We start from the raw sequence: 18,934 nt of genomic DNA, 5'->3' as shown, positions 1-18,934 counted from the left end.
AATACAGAAACTAGTTCAAGAAACTGAGTTTGCAAGAGGAGGAACTTGTGAACAACAGTGAGCAAGAGCAAAGTTATAAAGGTAAATGAAAACAACAAATGTGGAGTAATGCATGTTTACATATATGTTGGACGAATGGAATATTAACATGCTTAAATATTTGGAAGTAAGTATAACAGATGATGGTAAGATGAAAGAAGGGGTGAGCCACAGGAAAAGTGCAGCAAACGGTGAAAAGAATGAAAGAGCTGTTTTTCTTAGGTTAAAATAAAATGAAGAGCGGGACCACTCAGATGAATTACATTATATGTGGCATGAGAGGTTTTGAAAGAGTAAGAAATATAAGACACATAGAAGGGGGGAGTGATAAAATGGCTAGCGTAGGTGAAAGGATAGAGCACATTTTTTAGAGATGACTTTGTCATGGAGAAAAAAGGGAGAATGATAGAAATTTTAGAAATTTTAAGAGAAAAACATGAAAGAAGATTTGGCAGAGATATTAGAAGAGAAGGATTTCAATCGCTATGAATCAGGCAGTGCTTGAAGATAGATGTGAATGATGCATTACATGAAGGAGATTAGAAGAAGTGAGGATGAATCCTTTATGTAAATGCATTGGGAGATTGGTGTGGAGGCATCCACGATTCAGGAGTTAAAGTAGGAATGTGACAGTGATCATTCTCTTGTCTTTTTGGAATTATTTATATATATATATATATATATATATATATATATATATATATATATATATATATATATATATATATATATGTATGTATATATACACACACATATATAAATATGTGTGTGTGTCTGTGTGTATATTTATTTAATATATATATATATATATATATATATATATATATATATATATATATACTGTATTTATTTAAATATGTATATGTATGTATGTATGTATATACTGTATTTGTGAGTGTGTTATTTTATATATATATATATATATATATATATATATATATATATATATATATATATATATATATATATATATATATATATATATATATATGTGTGTGTGTGTGTGTGTGTGTGTGTGTGTGTGTGTGCGTATGCATGGTCATATATTAAATGAGGAGTGAAGGGAAAGTAAGCTGTTTTTATCCATGTATTCTGCTGGGTGTATTATCTGTAAGTATCGTTGCGTGCATAATTTTATTTTTCATATCCTAATGGACAAGGCTGACACTTTCTCTAGCATATCGGAGAGTATGCGAATAAAAGATAGCTTGTGTTTATTTACTCATTCCAGGGAACAAAAATTTCCTAGAGTTTGAAAGCTGTTTTTTGGTATTATAAAACCCATATTTTATTATTTCTGGGTCTTCGTTTATTGCTCTTTTCTTTGAATATTTTTAAATTAGATGATCAGTGCATTGCGTAAAGTCAGATACAGATATTTCTATGTATGATTATATACATTCGCAGTACTGGCTTCCTAATATCTTAATTTATACTGTACATGTTGAGGCGCACGTATCGAGAGGCACAGCGTTTGATAAATCGTTCTTCCATTTAGCTCGAGTCCATGTGCCAGTGTGGTGGTCGATAATGGTGGTCGATGTTAGGGTGAACGATCTGGAATTTGCTCACAAGGAATATAGAATAATCTCTCGAATAAGCGTTGACAGGACCTCAGTCAGCGAAACACCCACTGGATTCAATAATATTTCATCCGTAATAAATTTGGTTCCTTTATGGATGGCAGTGTACTTCAGTAAATGAAAATCCTTCATTGATTACAGCTCACTTTTCAACTAAGTATTTGGGGAAAAGCTTGGAATTTCTGTTAAATATAACTTTATAAAGGCAAGAACACTGCAGTAATGTGGAAGATTTATGTGCATTTCCATTCACAAAGCTATGCTCGCATGATTTAGATTCTATAAAATGCTAAAAACAAAATCTAAAATAACACCTACGACTTTCCTCCATAGCAGAAAATCTTCTGGTATCGCCGGTAATTTTTGAGGGGTTTTATTCGTAGACGTTGTTCCTATATAAAAAGAAAGTTGTGTTCCTCTCTTTATACGTCAAATAATTTTGGATGCGTGTCCCGTCATTTTATTCTCTTTTCGCTTCACGTCAGGAAATCCTCGCGCTCTATCGGACCGATCTCCATTTTCGCAAGACTTCCGACCGAGCCCCGTTCAGCTATTGAACGTTCTCCGGTCTTTCCGAATCGCCGCAGGACAGTTCATCGTAAATCCGCTGCATCTCCTTAATCGGTGCGGCGCCAACCATAGTCGCTCATCGAGCAAGGAAGAATTACTACTCTTCGGAGATCTGAACTTTCTAACTAGTTTCCCGTTCACTTCAGTGCCATTTTCTATCGATCTGTAACATTACTAGGGTTGAAATGAACTTTTAAAGAGAGAAAAACGGCCAATATCAGGGCTCGAATGCCATTCCACCCAACCGGACACAGACATGAGAGAACACCAAAACTGTGACTGAAGACAGAGTTGAAGTAAAGGTGAGGAGGGTTGCTGGGGAAGGGGATACGTGACATATCTTACCTTCCTCCTCCCCCTCGTCATCACCCTCCCTCTTCTACTGCTACTTCTCCCGCATTCGCCCCCCACATCGTTATTATTACCCTCCTTTGTCCCTCACGACATAGTGCAGTGGGGTAGGGGTGGGGGGAAGGGTCAGTTTTACTATTCCCCCATGTCCATCTAGTGATAAGGCTGACATGCATATGTCTGCAACAGAAACGTGTTAGTTAATCAACCTCTTCCTGTTAAGAAAGGGTTCAAATAAGCCCCTGGTAACTGGCTCTATCGGAGAAATCCAGATTTTTCTCACTGATCAAAAAGTCGATGTTTGTAATCATTGATTAGCCGCTGTTACGGAGTTCGGAGATATTGATCGGGGTAATGGTCGCTTTATGCTCGCGTGTTCACAATGGTGGGAAGACGAAATGTTGCTAAAACGGGCAGAAAGAGAGAGAGAGAGAGAGAGAGAGAGAGAGAGAGAGAACCTGGTTGGTTTATACCTACCACCCTCTGAGGAAAGAGATCCAGAGTGGAAAGAATATAAGGTATTCGAATATAGATTTATGCAAATACTTCACCACTAAATTTCTCTGTCTATTTGGCCATCGATGCATCATTCTGAGTCTATGTTCCTCGTCTGACCGGCACTCTTCTGCACTAACCAGACTCCTATTGTGTTGTAAAACATGTTGTTATTATTATTATTATTATTATTATTATTATTATTATTATTATTATTATTATTATTATTATTATTATTATTACTGAAGAAACAACTCCACAATTATGTATGGGTATAAATATATTCGAAGATAAACCTAAAAGTTTTTGAAAATCTTTTCGATTCCCCTTTCAAAAGGGGAGTCGAACATATGCCCGAAAGCTCTCTGTATAGATTTATTTTTAAATATATTTGTACCCATATATAACTGTGGATTTGTTTCTGCACAACAAGACTCATACTACTATGAGTATTTTTTAAATATTATTATTATTAAGACATTCGGAAGATTTGGTCTCCTCTCTCTCTCTCTCTCTCTCTCTCTCTCTCTCTCTCTCTCTATGGGTTAAAGTTGAACCATTTTATATAAAGACCAGCTTTTATAAAAGTCTTTGTTTTTTTTTAATAAGAGAACCTCTCTCTCTCTCTCTCTCTCTCTCTCTCTCTCTCTCTCTCTCTCTCTCTCTCTCTCTCTCTCTCTCTTAAGGGTTAAAGTTGAACCATTTTATATAGAGAACAGCTTTTTATGAAAGTCTTTGTTTTTTTAATAAAAGAACCTCTCTCTCTCTCTCTCTCTCTCTCTCTCTCTCTCTCTCTCTCTCTCTCTCTCTCCATCCTTTGAACGTGTCAATCCACAATAGAGCGAAGCAGTATAAACTAGAAAGCCTGCGCTGTAGCGCAAATGATCAATCGCGTATCAACATAAGCAGAGACACACCAGGTAAATGCCCCCGTACGGGGGTAGTGCCGTCAGTGCACCTCATAGGGTGCACTGTAGACATTGCTAAAGGTTCTTTGCAGCGTCCCTTGGGCCCATAGCTGCAGCACCTTTCATTCCTTTTACTGTACCTCCATTCTTATTATCTTTTTTCCATCTTCTATCCGCCCTCTGCTAACAATTATTTCATAGTGCAACTGCGAGGTTTTCCTCCTGTAACACCTTTCAAACCTACCTACTCTCAATTTCCTTTCCAGCGCTGAATGACCTCATAGGTCCCAGCGCTTGGCCTTTGGCCTAAACTCTATATTCCATTCCATTCCACCAGGTAAACGCACTTCCGGAGTTCCCCGCGTCATAATTAGTAATTAACAGGCCTTCATTACCCTTGTCGCTGATGATTATTTCCCGTGTGTTCTACATTTGGAGGACCTGCTCACTATTATACTAAAGGAAATTTACATTACATCCGAATTATATATACAGTATATATATATATATATATATATATATATATATATATATATATATATATATATATATATATATATATATTTATATATATATATATATACATATATATAAATATATATATATATACATATATATATATAGATATAGATATATATTGTATATATATATATATATATATATATATATATATATATATGTGTATATGTATATATATATATATATATATATATATATATATATATATATATATATATATATATATATATATATATATATATATATGTATATATATATATGTATATATATATATATATATATATATATATATATATATATATATATAAATATATATATATATATATATATATATATATATATATATATATATGTATATATATATATATATATATATATATATATATATATATATATATATATATATATATATATATATATATATATATATATATATATATATATATATATATATATATATATATATATATATATATATATATATATATATATATATATATATATATATATATATATATATATATATATATATATAAATATCACGAAAATAAAAACATGAGCAAGTCAGAAATCCTTAATGAATCTTATTTAAGAAAAGAAACTGGAATTGGATAAACCTATTTCGCCAGGCTTTTCCTTAAGACGTTAACGATAAATCCTACAATTATTGCAATGGAGAGGCAATGCACAGGTATTTATTAATCAGTATACCAATGTATCATTATATCGCTGACTCAGTTTTCTCTAAATTAATGACTAGTTGATCACGGAATACGTAAAATAGCAGGTCAAGTATTTCGACTATTATTATATCCCAGAGAATTAAGCAGGTGGCCTCTGCAGTATTTGAACTGCTCTTCTATCAGTTAAAAACCCAGTCTTTTAAAAATTTGCGTATAAGCACCATACAAAAATAGATACTAAATTAAAGGTAATGCGATAATTTCGCTAAAACATACAACATTTCTCTTTTATGTTGACGAGAGAGAGAGAGGGGGGGGGGAGAGAGAGACTTTTCGAAATCATAAATGCAAATAGAGTCAGTGTAGTCAAAAAACAGTATTTTATTGCTGACAAACTACGGAATTTAACTTGTGCAATCTTAATGAAGTATTACTGTATTCACATGAAAAGTATTATATCATTAAAATGAATCTTCATTTGTAATGTGCACCGTTAACACTACAATATTTGTTCCAAAAAGTTACTTATACATATATATGTATATATATACATACATATATACATATATGTGTGTATATACATACATACATAAACACAGACACACTCACATTCACATACACATAATATGTGTGTTATATATATATATATATATATATATATATATATATATATATATATATATATATATATATATATATATATATATATATATATATATACATATGTTAATGATAAATCACAGTAAATAAAGTAATGGGAGGATAGCAAAGAGATACAACTGTATGCTACAGTAGGCATATTTGCTATCTTCATGACTTAACATGAAGGTCACACGGTCAACACAAATATATTTAGCCATTGCATTTTCCTCTTCTTCCCGATTAAACATGAACGAGATAGATATTTTTATCTATCTGCCACAGTTCACCAAGTCTATCTTAGAACAAGGAGTTATCGCAATGCTCCAGGGAATAATTTTCTATGTAATTGATAATAAGTGTAAACCTTAAAGTCTGCGCTTAACTAATATATTAGAGCTCGGAACTAATAATATATAGAATAAGATATTGCCCATTCTGCTTTATTCTCTTATAATTACATTTATAACCTCTTCAAATGTTCAATTTGAAACAGGATACTAAATGTAATTAAAGTAGAAAAAAATGATCTTAAATGAAAAATTTAATACTTTTTCTATGGATATTGGACAAACGATATTAAAGCAATAATAAAATAAATACAAATAATGCTAATCAGATCAACGTAAACAATGAAAATCATGCCGATTAAAAGATATAAGGAATTCATTGGTCTTCAACAGTGTTAGCATATACGACATAACCCAATATTATTTGGAGGGAATTCATGCAGCTTAATTAAAACGCTATAAATAAAAAACTTCATGATATGCATTGTTTGTCCTTCCCTTGACATTTAAAAATGCGGATATGTTAGGAAAAACATGATCGATGTAGTAATACACTATGTACTGTATATCCAAGCTTAAAGCAAGGCAGGGAAAAAAGCTAAGCAATGAAACGGCCTATATGTCACTTACCAACCTTTGATTGACAACGGTTTGTAATCAGCGAATACACAGACGTTGTAATGTGACACTGGATGACAACGGATGGGAGACATTACAGTGACTGCAGTGTGTATGCCGTCTTCATAACCTTGTAGAAAGGTCAGTAGGCCACCTCTTAGAGCGAGGTAGAAGTATACTCAAGTTATCAGATAAAGACTGAAAAAACAGTCACTAGTCCTCTTTCCTGACTGATAAATACTGAAAATCATCAGCCTTTTTTATTTTTGTAAAGAACGTGTGTTTGTGTGTGTGTGTGTGTGTGTGTGTGTGTGTGTGTGTATGAGAGAGAGAGAGAGAGAGAGAGAGAGAGAATAGGGACGATATATTTATTTACACTAAATATTGAAGACAATGACAGGGAGATACAAGTTTCCATTTCGGAAAACAAGCTATTAAAACTAGATTACAGTATACGCACCAACGACCTCTGCACTTTATCAATCAATAATGTGGCCATCATCTATATCATCTATGAATGGTGTGTCAGCACAGAGAGTGGCTCTACTTTGATTGCTAGAGTTAACAAGTAAAGTGTAGTATATTGCAACTTTGCATTCATATTCATATTCAATATGCATTTGCTGCTACGAGGGTAATGCTCTGCAAAGCACTATCTCATTCCTGTGTTCCACCGGAGCAAAAGTCCTAGTAAGATTTGCAAGCGAGAACACAGGCCTTGAGCATAGTCTGATTGAGTCACTGAGTCAATAGCAAACGATGGATAACTTTCCGCAGCTGAAGCCCCTCAGCAAGATCTTTGAGGCTTGGCTTTAAGTCTGGGTAGTTCAGGGCAGACATATCCTACGTCCATAATTAATTAATTCTTGTAAATTCTCAGTCTGCAGTGTCAATGTGACATTCAAAGTGAAGGATTCGTCTCTTTTCTCGTTACTTTTTTCCCGTACAAAAGCCCTGGCAGTATTTCAAGACTCATCAAGGTAATCTTAATGACAATTCACAACATTATACAGAGCATAAAAGTCTAATCTAAGAGTAGTGAATTATCTATCTGTTGGTCTCTCTGACAATGCTTATAAACTTGGAAATGAGAAACTTTGCAAATGAGACATGAACACTCAACACAGCGCAAATAGTTTTTTTTAATCTAACAAAGTCTAACCTACAAAAACATAAACCAACTCAGTTCCGAAGGAAAAGCATAGACCAACAGAGGAATTCATGTCTAAGAGAAAAACAGGTAGTATATCAAACTAATTACCCTATTAGTAATTTGGACAGTGACTGTTTGGCCTCAGTTCAACACGTAATAAACACAACACAAGTGCGAAATCAATCTTAATCCCTAACTCCTATTTCATAAACTTAGTAAAAAAAAAAAAAAAGGCTTAATGTATACTGCAGAGAACATAAACAGAGTACAGTAGGTCTTAGCCCTGTCTTACCCCTCTAATCATGACATGAATAAAAACATAGCAAAACGGGCCAACTCTTCGAAGAGATAATACGTGAGTAGTAAATTTTTACACTCTTACTTTCTACTTCTAATCAGCCTTCAGTAATATAATTTATTACTGAAGGCTGATTAAAAGAAATAATAAAGTATCACAAAAAATAACACAAATCAGTGGACTGACGAACGTGGGAGAGACTCAGAGCCACGCACATTACACCAGCCCTCTCTCTCTCTCTCTCTCTCTCTCTCTCTCTCTCTCTCTCTCTCTCTCTCTCTCTCTCTCATTCATAGTTCACCTCACAAGGACTGAAAACCTGAACATTCACACCAGTAGAGAATCTTGGCTTCAACTCTTTCCCTCTTAAAGTTGGATACCCGTGTGCGAGTTTCCACAGTTTGGTTCAAGTTATTACTGTACTGCATGTCTTTTCACAGCAGTTTCTTGCAATCATAAATTTAGAGTGGGAATCTCATGCGACCACGAGCGTGCTCAGAGTCAGCTACTTTCATATGCAAAAGCAATGCTTTTAGTTTTCTGTAAAAAAAAACTACTGAGATGGCTTTGTCTGTCCGTCCGCACTTTTTCTGTCCGCCCTCAGATCTTAAAAGCCACTGAGGCTAGTAGGCTACAAATTAGTAAGTTGATCATCCACCCTCCAATCATCAAACATACCAAATTGCAGCCCTCTAGCCTTAGCAGTTTTATGTTATATAAGGTTAAAGTTAACCGTGATCGTGCGTCTGGCACCGCAACAACACAGGCCATCATGGCCGGCTGAGAGTTTCGTGGGGCGTGGCTGAGTTTCATACAGCATTATACGCTGTACAGAAAATTCGATTGAGCCGAAGAAACTTCGTCGTGGTTTTTGCTTTTTTTCTGATAGCAGATTTGGTTCAAATTTACGATTCTTGTACCAGCTAGTTTTTTTCTGCTACTGGTTCAAGGGGCACTTTACTGGTATCAGGCTTCTGGCACTTTTCCATTTTTAGTGATTCAGACACGCTTTCTTCTGAGCTAGCAGGTATTCCAACTTTATGTGAATTTTTATACAACAATTTGCAAATCAGAGACATGCGTTTATCAGTAATGAATGTGAAATAATTGTCACTCTCATATAATGCATAAGATTCAGCCTCCTCTGTCTCTAATCCTCGAAGACTGAGATATATTGTTTAGTACTTCCCTTGATTAATGCTTCTCTCAACTTGAAATGTCTTAGATCATATCTGAAGATTACTTGCTAAAAGGTTGCTGATAGCCGCCTCATTAGTCAGTGAATACTGATGACTATACGATATGTACCTCTGTCAAGGGCTAATGCGTAGCTTTCATAATAAAAAAAAAAACTCAGTATTTTTAGTGTTAACGTTCCCTACTCCATTTGAGATGAAATGCATAATGTGGCATTCGTCACAAATGTTTCGCTAGCAGACATTTCACAGTTAAACATGATACTGTAAAAATATTTCTCGGACAGTCAAAAGGCTGAATAGGCTTTGCTCCGTACTACAACAGGCTGATCATACATTTCACTGATGGCCATTAGGCCTAAAGGATTTGTCACTGACGCACATTTCACAGATGCACATAAGCCCGAGAGGATTCTTCACCTCCATTATTAATCCCGGCCGGAGATTTCACAGATGCGCATTAGGCAACGGGATTTTTCACAGACGCATAATAGGCCGAATCAATTCTTCACCCACTGAAGTATCGTCCGTTAGGAGAAGAATTAGTCGTCGAAAAGAATATTCCCCCATAGATTTTATATCAGTCAGATATATCACTAGACTGATATTCCAAAAAGGAAAAATGACATTTTCAGTTACTTATAATAACACAACAGAGAAGTCTTTATTCTATATATATAACTACTAAAATTTTAAAGTAATTAAATCCTGAACATTAAAATCATCTTAATACAGTAAATCTTTTATCCATTCAAAATATAAAAAATACAATATGCAACAAACATGGTTTTCCTTTTCTCTTTTTACAGTCTGGAATAATTATATATGAACGAAAAAACTCACTTTGAAACAGCAATGAAGACGATTTCCTCACTATTCTAACCTCTCAAGACAGACTGCATCAGAGATCGGGCGCACACGAGCTGACCTTTAACTGGTTTGGGCTGGGCCTTTGGAATAACCGGTTAATATGAACTGTGACAAAGGATGCTGCAAGCGAACTTATCGATTGGAGGCTATTGCTGCATGGCTGCTTTCACTATAAAATATCTCTGTTGAGCAGATTGTTTTGATATGGGAATAATTAAAAGGTTAAAACTAAAATTAACGGAAAAGAGGAACAGCTTCACTGATAACAGGCGATAGATATAACCAGTGAAAGGCAATGTCGTGAAGAGCCTCAGATCAGGTAGTGCAGAGAGAGAGAGAGAGAGAGAGAGAGAGAGAGAGAGAGAGAGAGAGAGAGAGAGAGAGAGAGAGAGAGAGTAATAAATAAATATGACATATCTCACCTACATTACCTTCCTCTTAACATTCAGTTTTTATACTGTAAAAGAAAATATTTCAAAGATTTTTACAGCATTGTTATCTGTATCCCTTGTAGCAGTGAAGAACGAGGAATAGTAAGGTTCCAGTAAGTAAGTAATTTAGCTATCATTCAGCTAAGACTTCATTATAGTCAAATCCTCGTCTCCAGATGAGTAAGTTTTATCAAGGTGGTGATTCATCACAAGTTCCAGGTTCCAGGAAATTCCAGAGCAAAATTAGAATTCTGGAAGGAGAAGCGAGCAGATCTTGCCACAAATGTCAACTTCAGTGATACCACCATTCTATGTTTGCTGAGTTTTGAAAGCACTGGGTAACAGAGCTAAAAAGTCACTATTATTATTATTATTCAGAAGATGAACCTTATTCATATGGAACAAGCCCACAGAGGCCATTGACTTGAAGTTCAAGCTTCCATAAAAAATGGCGTTCATTAGGAAGAATAAGAGAAAATAAAGGGAAATACAGAAAGAAGAGATCTCGCTTACTAAAAATAAAAAAAAATAAGTAAAAATGTATTAAAATGCAAGAATAGTATTAGGATAGTAATGCACTGCATCTTCGCTTGAACTTTTGAAGTTCCAGCTATGCATGAATGGCTTGTTGATCTACATTTTGATAGTGTGGTTGTCACAGTGTCATTTCCTGCGTCACTGGACTTTGCGGTACCTTTGCGGGGAGAGACCTGCTCACTTAAAGTTACGTAATATTCATTGTGGCTTTTAGTTTGCAAGCGAATATCAAACGTGCGCTCATGGTCAGGCAGCGTAGTAATGTATTTATTTCCAAGTACAGCCTGCTGCAGAGTAGAACCTAATAACCCAACACTGAAGAAGAAAATCATTTCTGAGAGCTGCTTTACGTTTTTAACATTAATAAAGTGAACAGCTGAGAATTTCTTATAAGGTGTTTTTGCAAGAACGCCATTATTTCTGTCACTAGTAATGGCACTTTGATGGGACTAGTTCTCACAAAATTTAGCTATTTTACGCTCGTTAAGCTAGACCAAACTATATACAGTACATATCTTTAATTGCGGCAGTGCGTTAAAAGCAAAGGTGGTGGCATGATTAGCAGTTAGTGTAACTGAAGTAACTGGGATAAATGGAACAATTAAAACAGTAATACTCTTTGTATATGTGTGATTCAACATTTGGAAAAAGTTCATCTTGACATACTCAAACTATCCGTGTAATGTATTTCTTAAAGCTTGCTTTTTCACAGCAGCTTTTCATAATAATAATAATAATAATAATAATAATAATAATAATAATAATAATAATGAGATAAATCTGTAATTTTCCAACACTATCAACAAAAATCACCTGCCAGAGAATATTCCGATGAACTCATTTGTAATTCTGCAATGACATGTAAATATCTTTCATTATGGAATTAGTTAAATGATGACAAATTGAAGAGATCTGAAAGTCTGATCTTGACGCGCTGTTTAAACTATTCTATTCAATAAAAAGCATTATTGACGTGTAATATTTATTTCATGGCCACTGCTCCTGATCCATCTATATCAATTCCTCAGTAAAATCTTGTATGAAAAGTACCTTATTCATCTGAAACACATCTTACCTTTTTTAAATGATCGTTGATGAAAATCTAATATGATTTTATATGCTTTTCAACACATTAATTCTGAACAATCTAACGCTATTTTTAGGAGGTCCATACAAATAGATGAGCCTCGTCAATTTGTCTAATTACCTAATATTTTAACTATTATTATTATTATTATTATTATTATTATTATTATTATTATTATTATATTATTATTATTATTATTATTATTATTATTATTATTATTATTGAAAGAGAAACCCACAAGATTCCTGTGTATAACTTGTTGATTACCTTCACATCTCTTCAAAAAGGTTCACAGTTAGGACCTGAAAGTACTCTGGATTAAAGTAATATATGTAAATATTTACAAGTAAACAAGTTATACACAGGAATTTCTCTTTCCATCTTCGGAAGTTGTTAGGTTTCTATTATTATTATTATTATTATTATTCACAGGATGAACCCTATTCATATGGGAGAGGCCTACAGGGGCCATTGATTTTAGATTCAGGCTTCCACACAATATATAAGATATTCACTTGAAAGAAATTACAGAAGCTAATAGGAAATACAAACAGAAGAGATCAGTTATTAGAAAAAAAGATAAACGAACAAATTAAAAAAATAAACAGATAGAAATATAAATATTTTCAATTTATCGCTAGAATTCGAATTCGGTTAGATCTAGGTTACTGATTATGGAATCATTGTAGTTATTATGAAAGCCATCTGGTAATAATGTTTTGTTCTTTATATATCTACATCGGTTCCAGTTTTAGTCGGTGCATTTAATTCCGAAGATTTTAATGTTAGTTGTCAAGCCATAGATTTTTTTTCGTTCTCAGTTTAGTCTGGCAATGTTGTAGTCATAAAAGTATAAGGCCTATGAAACTGTTTGCATATTCACTGTAAATACTGAGATACCCTAACCCTCCAAATCCATGTTTATGTACAATCTGTAATGAATAAAATCCTAGTGACTCTTGTTTGTCCTCCCCTGGGTGACAGTAGGGGAGACATGACACAGCCAGCCACCCCATGCAAACAGGTTTGTCCGCCCTGGATAGGGGAGGGAAAGGGAGGGTAGGGGAGAAATCCACTCCCCTCCTGTAAACCTGCTTATCCGCCCCGGGTTGGGGCGGGGTAGGTATGGGATCGGGGGGTTAGGGGAGATAGCAGAGCTGAGCTACGCGCCCCAACAAGCTCGTACTAGTAATAATATTAATAACAATGCAGCTTTTACTTGTTCAGTATTCTTATTCATTAATGTATATTAGCTATGAAATTGTCTTTAAAGCTATTAACGTAAATGTAAATGAGGTTCTGTGGATTAACCAATGAGACGGTGACTTCAATTATAATTTCATCTTAATTTCGGGATATCCCTTAAGGCAGAATACCAAACAATAATTTCAAATTAAAAGCACAAACATGTTTCACCGAATCGGTTTTCCAGATAATTTCTGCTATTAAAATGAGATTATCTTGATAAAGAGAAGCGTCCAATTTTATCAATACTTTATTTCAATGCTCTATGAACTTTACTGTAGAGACAGTCTGGAAAATTATCAGTAGTTATCAATGCCATATAGTGACTGCGTTTGGTCACCACGTTTCTTAGGCACTTTCACTTAAAGAGATAGCAGTGTTTGGTGATTTGATAGGGAGTGATAGGTGAAGATATTTCCTATCGCTGTCGAAGAATCAGTAATAGATATGCAGTGATATGCACTTGTAGGAATTTACTCAATTAAGAAGTGGAAAATTCCTGTTCTTTCCCTCCTTTCCAAACGTGATCCGTAGGCAACACAGACATCGATGATGTCTGTTAATTGAAGAATTTATGTTTGTCGTTTTAATTTTATTTCGCCATAAAAATATTTCGTTACTCAAAGTACAAATATGTTTGTTTCTGTATTAACAAAGTTATCACTAATGTAACTCATGAATCATATTAATTCCAAGTTCGAAAAGTATGATTCCCATAGAGATATATGCCTAACTCAAAAAGATTTTAACATTAATTTCGCACTGAATTCTATGTTTTGAAAGCGAATTATATGGAGGTTTGATCAAATATGGATAATGCTTTTTAATCTTGGCGTTAATGTCATTCATTCGTTTTATTAGTGGTGATTATGTTAACCCAGACATTAGTATATTTGTACATGTAGTACATAGGTATTTTCCAGACAAAATGCTGTTGCTACAGTTTATATGGAATGGTATAGAATCTGAGTATTATTATTATTATTATTATTATTATTATTATTATTATTATTATTATTATTATTATTATTATTATTATTGTTGTTGTTGTTGTTGTTGTTGTTGATGATGTTGTTGTTGTCTAAGGACATTTGGTAGTAAAAACCACAATAGTATTAAAGCCACATGTAGAAAATATACCTCATATTATCAAAACAAGTTACACAATTAAACAAAAGACTCACGGAGCGCATACTTCCACCAACGCTAAAACCCGATGAACACATTTCTATTGACCAGAAAAGGATATTTAAGAGCAGAAGTAACCGGTACTATTAATTATGCAAATTTAAGGCAATGGTGCATAGGGATTTGGTTTCCTAAATCTAGAGCAACTGAAACAAGGAGTTCATTTTCCCAGAAGTTGCATTCATATATCTCTCTCAAAACCTAATCATTTAATGTCAGGCAAGAGGCCTGCCACTGTTAACGTTTTCGTAAAACTTGAGAACAATCTTCTAACTTAATCCTGTTGACATACAAACAGTCCGAAAAAACATAACATCTTTAGCTTGATGAAAGTAGAAGATAGTAACAAATAAGTTAATCATATAATTAGATGAATGAGATTAGCAGAAAATTAGACAATATATATATTCTAATAAAAATCCGCACTGGATTTTAGGGTGCTTGTTACCTTATGAAGGACACCAGCCTGGCAGGAAACGTGAGTTAGCTGAAAAAAATATACCTGAGGATGTGCAGAGCCGCGTGTGATTTCTATGCTTGATCACAAAGCTGAAAGATTTGTAAAAAAAAAAAAAAAAAACGAAAATAAAGATAAAACTTGCCGGATATGACGAAACATAAATATATATCCAGCCGGGAGACAGACCGTGCTTATATTCCGCTTGGAGAAGACCTGGACGATGGAAGAGTTGGTGCTTTCATATAATTCATTATCTATTTTGTAGTGATATACTGTACTTCTTTCCATCTGGTTGTACGAAAGCAGCACTTTTTCTTTTGTGAAACTACCGTGCCATTTTTCTTTAGAAGTGATTGTGCAAACTTAAATCGGCATAAGGACTAACCAGCTCAGGTATGAAGAGCACTGTGAGTAGCATTAACGTCAATTGATGTCGATAGATTTTTCCTTGGTGATTTAGTAATGAACCCAGTTAATGGGGTTGCGAATTTTATGAAATTCAGTTATATATGCCAAAGTATTATCCTGCTGAAGATATATCCGAGAACTTCGTTAGAAGCATGCCTGTTGATGTGGTCCTTCATCATAGCATTCAACGATTCCTTGCCCCTGAAGATATCCTGAAGTAATCATGAAACGTAAGTTAACATAATATTAGCTGTATTTTCAAGAGTAATGGTGAACTTGAAAATACAAATCCGTTCGACTTTTCGTGTTAAACCACAATGCTTTCGAACACACTTCCACTGCAAAACATTGTCCATCGTTCCTTTTTATCAAAGAATACTTTGTAAGTGGTTTTTGAGGATTCAGTTACTTTAAGAATCTTAACAGATTCTTATTCTTAGTTTATTCAATTTTTTAGATCTTTAGTTATTGACTGGTTCATCTTTTTAATATTAATATATACATTATCCTTTTATTCACAATATTGGAAGTAATTTCATAGTGTGGTCAGTATGTGATAAATATAAAACGTTTCTAATAGTCAAGTTAACCCCTTCGATATAATATAATTGTTATTCCGCTCTCTCTCTCTCTCTCTCTCTCTCTCTCTCTCTCTCTCTCTCTCTCTCTCTGTGGTTGTATATTTATCATAAATAAAAGTATATTTAGGCCTGCGTTTATACGATGAAACACAAGCACAAACACACACGACATACTACGTATCACTAGCCATAAGCTACGGTATGATGATGACCATACTATAATTGAGTGACTGATTTAGTTTTGTTATGCTTCTTTAGGTGTAAGAAAAGAATAATTAGTGGGATTTAAAAAAAAAAAACTCATTAAAGCTGGGAAGACATTAAGGGCTACACTTAAGGAATAAAACAGACGACAAAAGGATTTTTATATGAAGAGCCTTGTTGGTTTACATAGGGGAAAAGGGCGAGTGGATCAAGATTTTATGGTAGTATGATGAGTTAGAGAGATAGAAAGGTCAAGGTATTTGTGGTATACATGGCCGAGAGAACGATTAAAATAGAAAAACACTGGGTTATTTTCAATGGTTGAGTAAATATGGTGAAGAGGGCCAGTTTTTATGAATAGAGAAGTATGTCAGAAGATTTAAGAAGCTATACTGGCCTGATATAAATTAAGCCTCAGACAAGGGAATATTATGTTTCTGTCGATGTTTAATATAAAATTTCTAACGGACGGAGGGACGAGAAAAATAAAGGAAAGGTCAGTAAGAGGAGCAAGTGTGGCGATATGAAAGGTGTTAGTTAGCGAAGTGAAGCTGTTGACATTGATGAAAACTTCTGAAAACATTTGTAAACTGTGACCGTTAAAAACTAATGGAAGTAATCAACGTAAAGGCTTGTATGTAAAAGAAATTAATTTCTACATCTCATCGAGATTTAACCCAATACTCTCAAATGGCAGGAAAGGATAAGTGTTAAGTGGAGTAAGTTATAAGGGTAAATCGAAATCAGGAACTTAAGGGCAAATGACAAAAGTATGGACTGGAAACGATTTGAAGTTGTGCTTTATTTCTACAATTGCAAGAAAGTACGACGATGGCAGTAGGATGGGAGGAAATGGGAACCAAAAAAACCAATGAATAAAGGAAAAGGGAAGATCTGTGGTAAGACCTTGATACAGAAGGATGTCGTTTTCTGCAAGTCATTGTTAAATGACTGTAAAACAGCAAAGAGTTAAAGGTCATTTGTCAGAAAAATAGTTTAAATTGTATTGTGAGAGGGTGTCAGGATAGTGTAATAAGATAATTTTGAAATTGACATAAGTAACATTTTCCACAGGCCATTTCGGAGGATACGTTGAAACTGGTGATAGATTATCACACCATTTTCAACACACACACACACACACACACACACACACACACACATATATATATATATATATATATATATATATATATATATATATATATATATATATATATATATATATATATATATATGTGTGTGTGTGGTGTATATATATATACATATACTATACACACACGTACACACACATATATAAACATATATATATATATATATATATATATATATATATATATATATATATATAGAGAGAGAGAGAGAGAGAGAGAGAGAGAGAGAGAGAGAGAGAGAGAGAGAGAGAGACTATTCTCCTAACTGAGTTGTTTTACAGAGTAAAATACGACATAATTGTTACCGTCAAATTCGTACTTTGATCTCTGAATTACAGATGATGTCACTAAGCAGAGTCATGCATGAAGCTTCCACGGCTTTAGCCACAACAAACACTTACACAAAAGTTTCATCAGCAAGATGTCGAAGCATTCTGTAGACATTGTGCACTCGCTCTTGATACCACAGCCTTTCCTTTCTCATACCTCTTCAATAACATACGTCCAACTCTGACTGAGCCTTCTTTTCGTGCTTCCTCTTGTCATGGTTAAATTAATCACAATCCTCAAATCTTTCCTAATGACAAACGAATCTCAAAAACTATGATCCATCTTTTGAACTACGCTAGCCTAGGAACCACATCTAAGAACTTCCACTTTTCTTGCTGTTTCAGTTTATCTTATGCCTTATGTTTTACGCAAACAGCCACTCTCAATAGCTTCAGCCTTTTAGTTTTTTTGTAAAAGAAAACTATTGAGTTGGCTATTTGTCTGCCCATCCGCTCTTTTTCTGTCCGCCCTCAGATCTTAAAAACTACTGAGGCTAGATGGCTGCTAATTGGTATGGTGATCATCCACCCTCCAATCATCAAACATACCAAACTGCAGCCCTCTAGCCTCAGTAGTTTTCATTTTATTTAATCTTAAAGTTAGCTAGGATCATGAGTCCGGCAACGCCGAGTCCAATTCCGGAGGCGTTGCCGTTACTTACACCTTCCCTCGACCGCATCTGGGGAGCAACTGGGCGCTCTCCGGTCGTAGCTGAGAGTTTCATGCTGCAGCACATCGAGAGTTTCATACAACATGATACGCAGTACATAAAACTCGATTGTGCATTTTTTACTTGTTTCTTCTTATAAATATTTTCATAGTTTTTCACAGTTTCTGCAGTTGAACTACTATTTTCCACTAAGGCGTATTTGGCTCCACCTTTACTTAACTCCCTAATGCAGCAGATCTACAAATCACTCCCCATCGACTCAGAACTTAATTTACTTTTGGCAGTATTCGACCATTTGTGTGATTTTTATTCTGCAGTCAGTTAATTCACTAACCATTCTTTCTTCCAGTACTTCCTGTCGAACAGTTTCTAATTCTCCCTAAAATTCTTATTCATCTTCGACTTCTATTTCTATTAATCGCCACCA

At 34.3% G+C, this 18,934-nt stretch overlaps 2 protein-coding genes across 5 annotated transcripts in view; one reads left to right on the top strand and one right to left on the bottom strand.

Annotated features, from left to right (window-relative positions):
* Positions 1–6,829, bottom strand: part of LOC136843869 (uncharacterized) — a 24,853-nt gene extending 18,024 nt beyond the window's left edge. Inside the window, exon 1 of one of the 3 annotated variants that reach the window (XM_067112733.1) lies at positions 6,708–6,829. The gene's annotated coding sequence lies outside the window, so the exon portion shown is untranslated. Of the gene's footprint in view, positions 1–1,940; positions 2,479–6,707 lie in introns of those variants that run through there. The other 2 variants (XM_067112743.1, XM_067112723.1) reach the window with 2 other exon arrangements.
* LOC136843880 (uncharacterized) overlaps positions 1–18,934 on the top strand; it is a 46,983-nt gene that overhangs the window by 17,605 nt on the left and 10,444 nt on the right. Inside the window, exon 1 of one of the 2 annotated variants that reach the window (XM_067112754.1) lies at positions 14,996–15,798. The exons of the other annotated variant lie outside the window; for it this stretch is intronic. Coding sequence (XP_066968855.1) covers positions 15,792–15,798 — 7 coding nt within the window. The 5' untranslated portion in view covers positions 14,996–15,791. Of the gene's footprint in view, positions 1–14,995; positions 15,799–18,934 lie in introns of those variants that run through there. 2 annotated transcript variants of the gene reach the window in all.

This window comes from Macrobrachium rosenbergii, chromosome 2 (assembly GCF_040412425.1).
Source record: "Macrobrachium rosenbergii isolate ZJJX-2024 chromosome 2, ASM4041242v1, whole genome shotgun sequence".
Taxonomy (NCBI): Eukaryota; Metazoa; Arthropoda; class Malacostraca; order Decapoda; family Palaemonidae; genus Macrobrachium; species Macrobrachium rosenbergii.
Note: the sequence above shows the minus strand (reverse complement) of the source record. Positions and strands in the feature narration are given on the sequence as shown.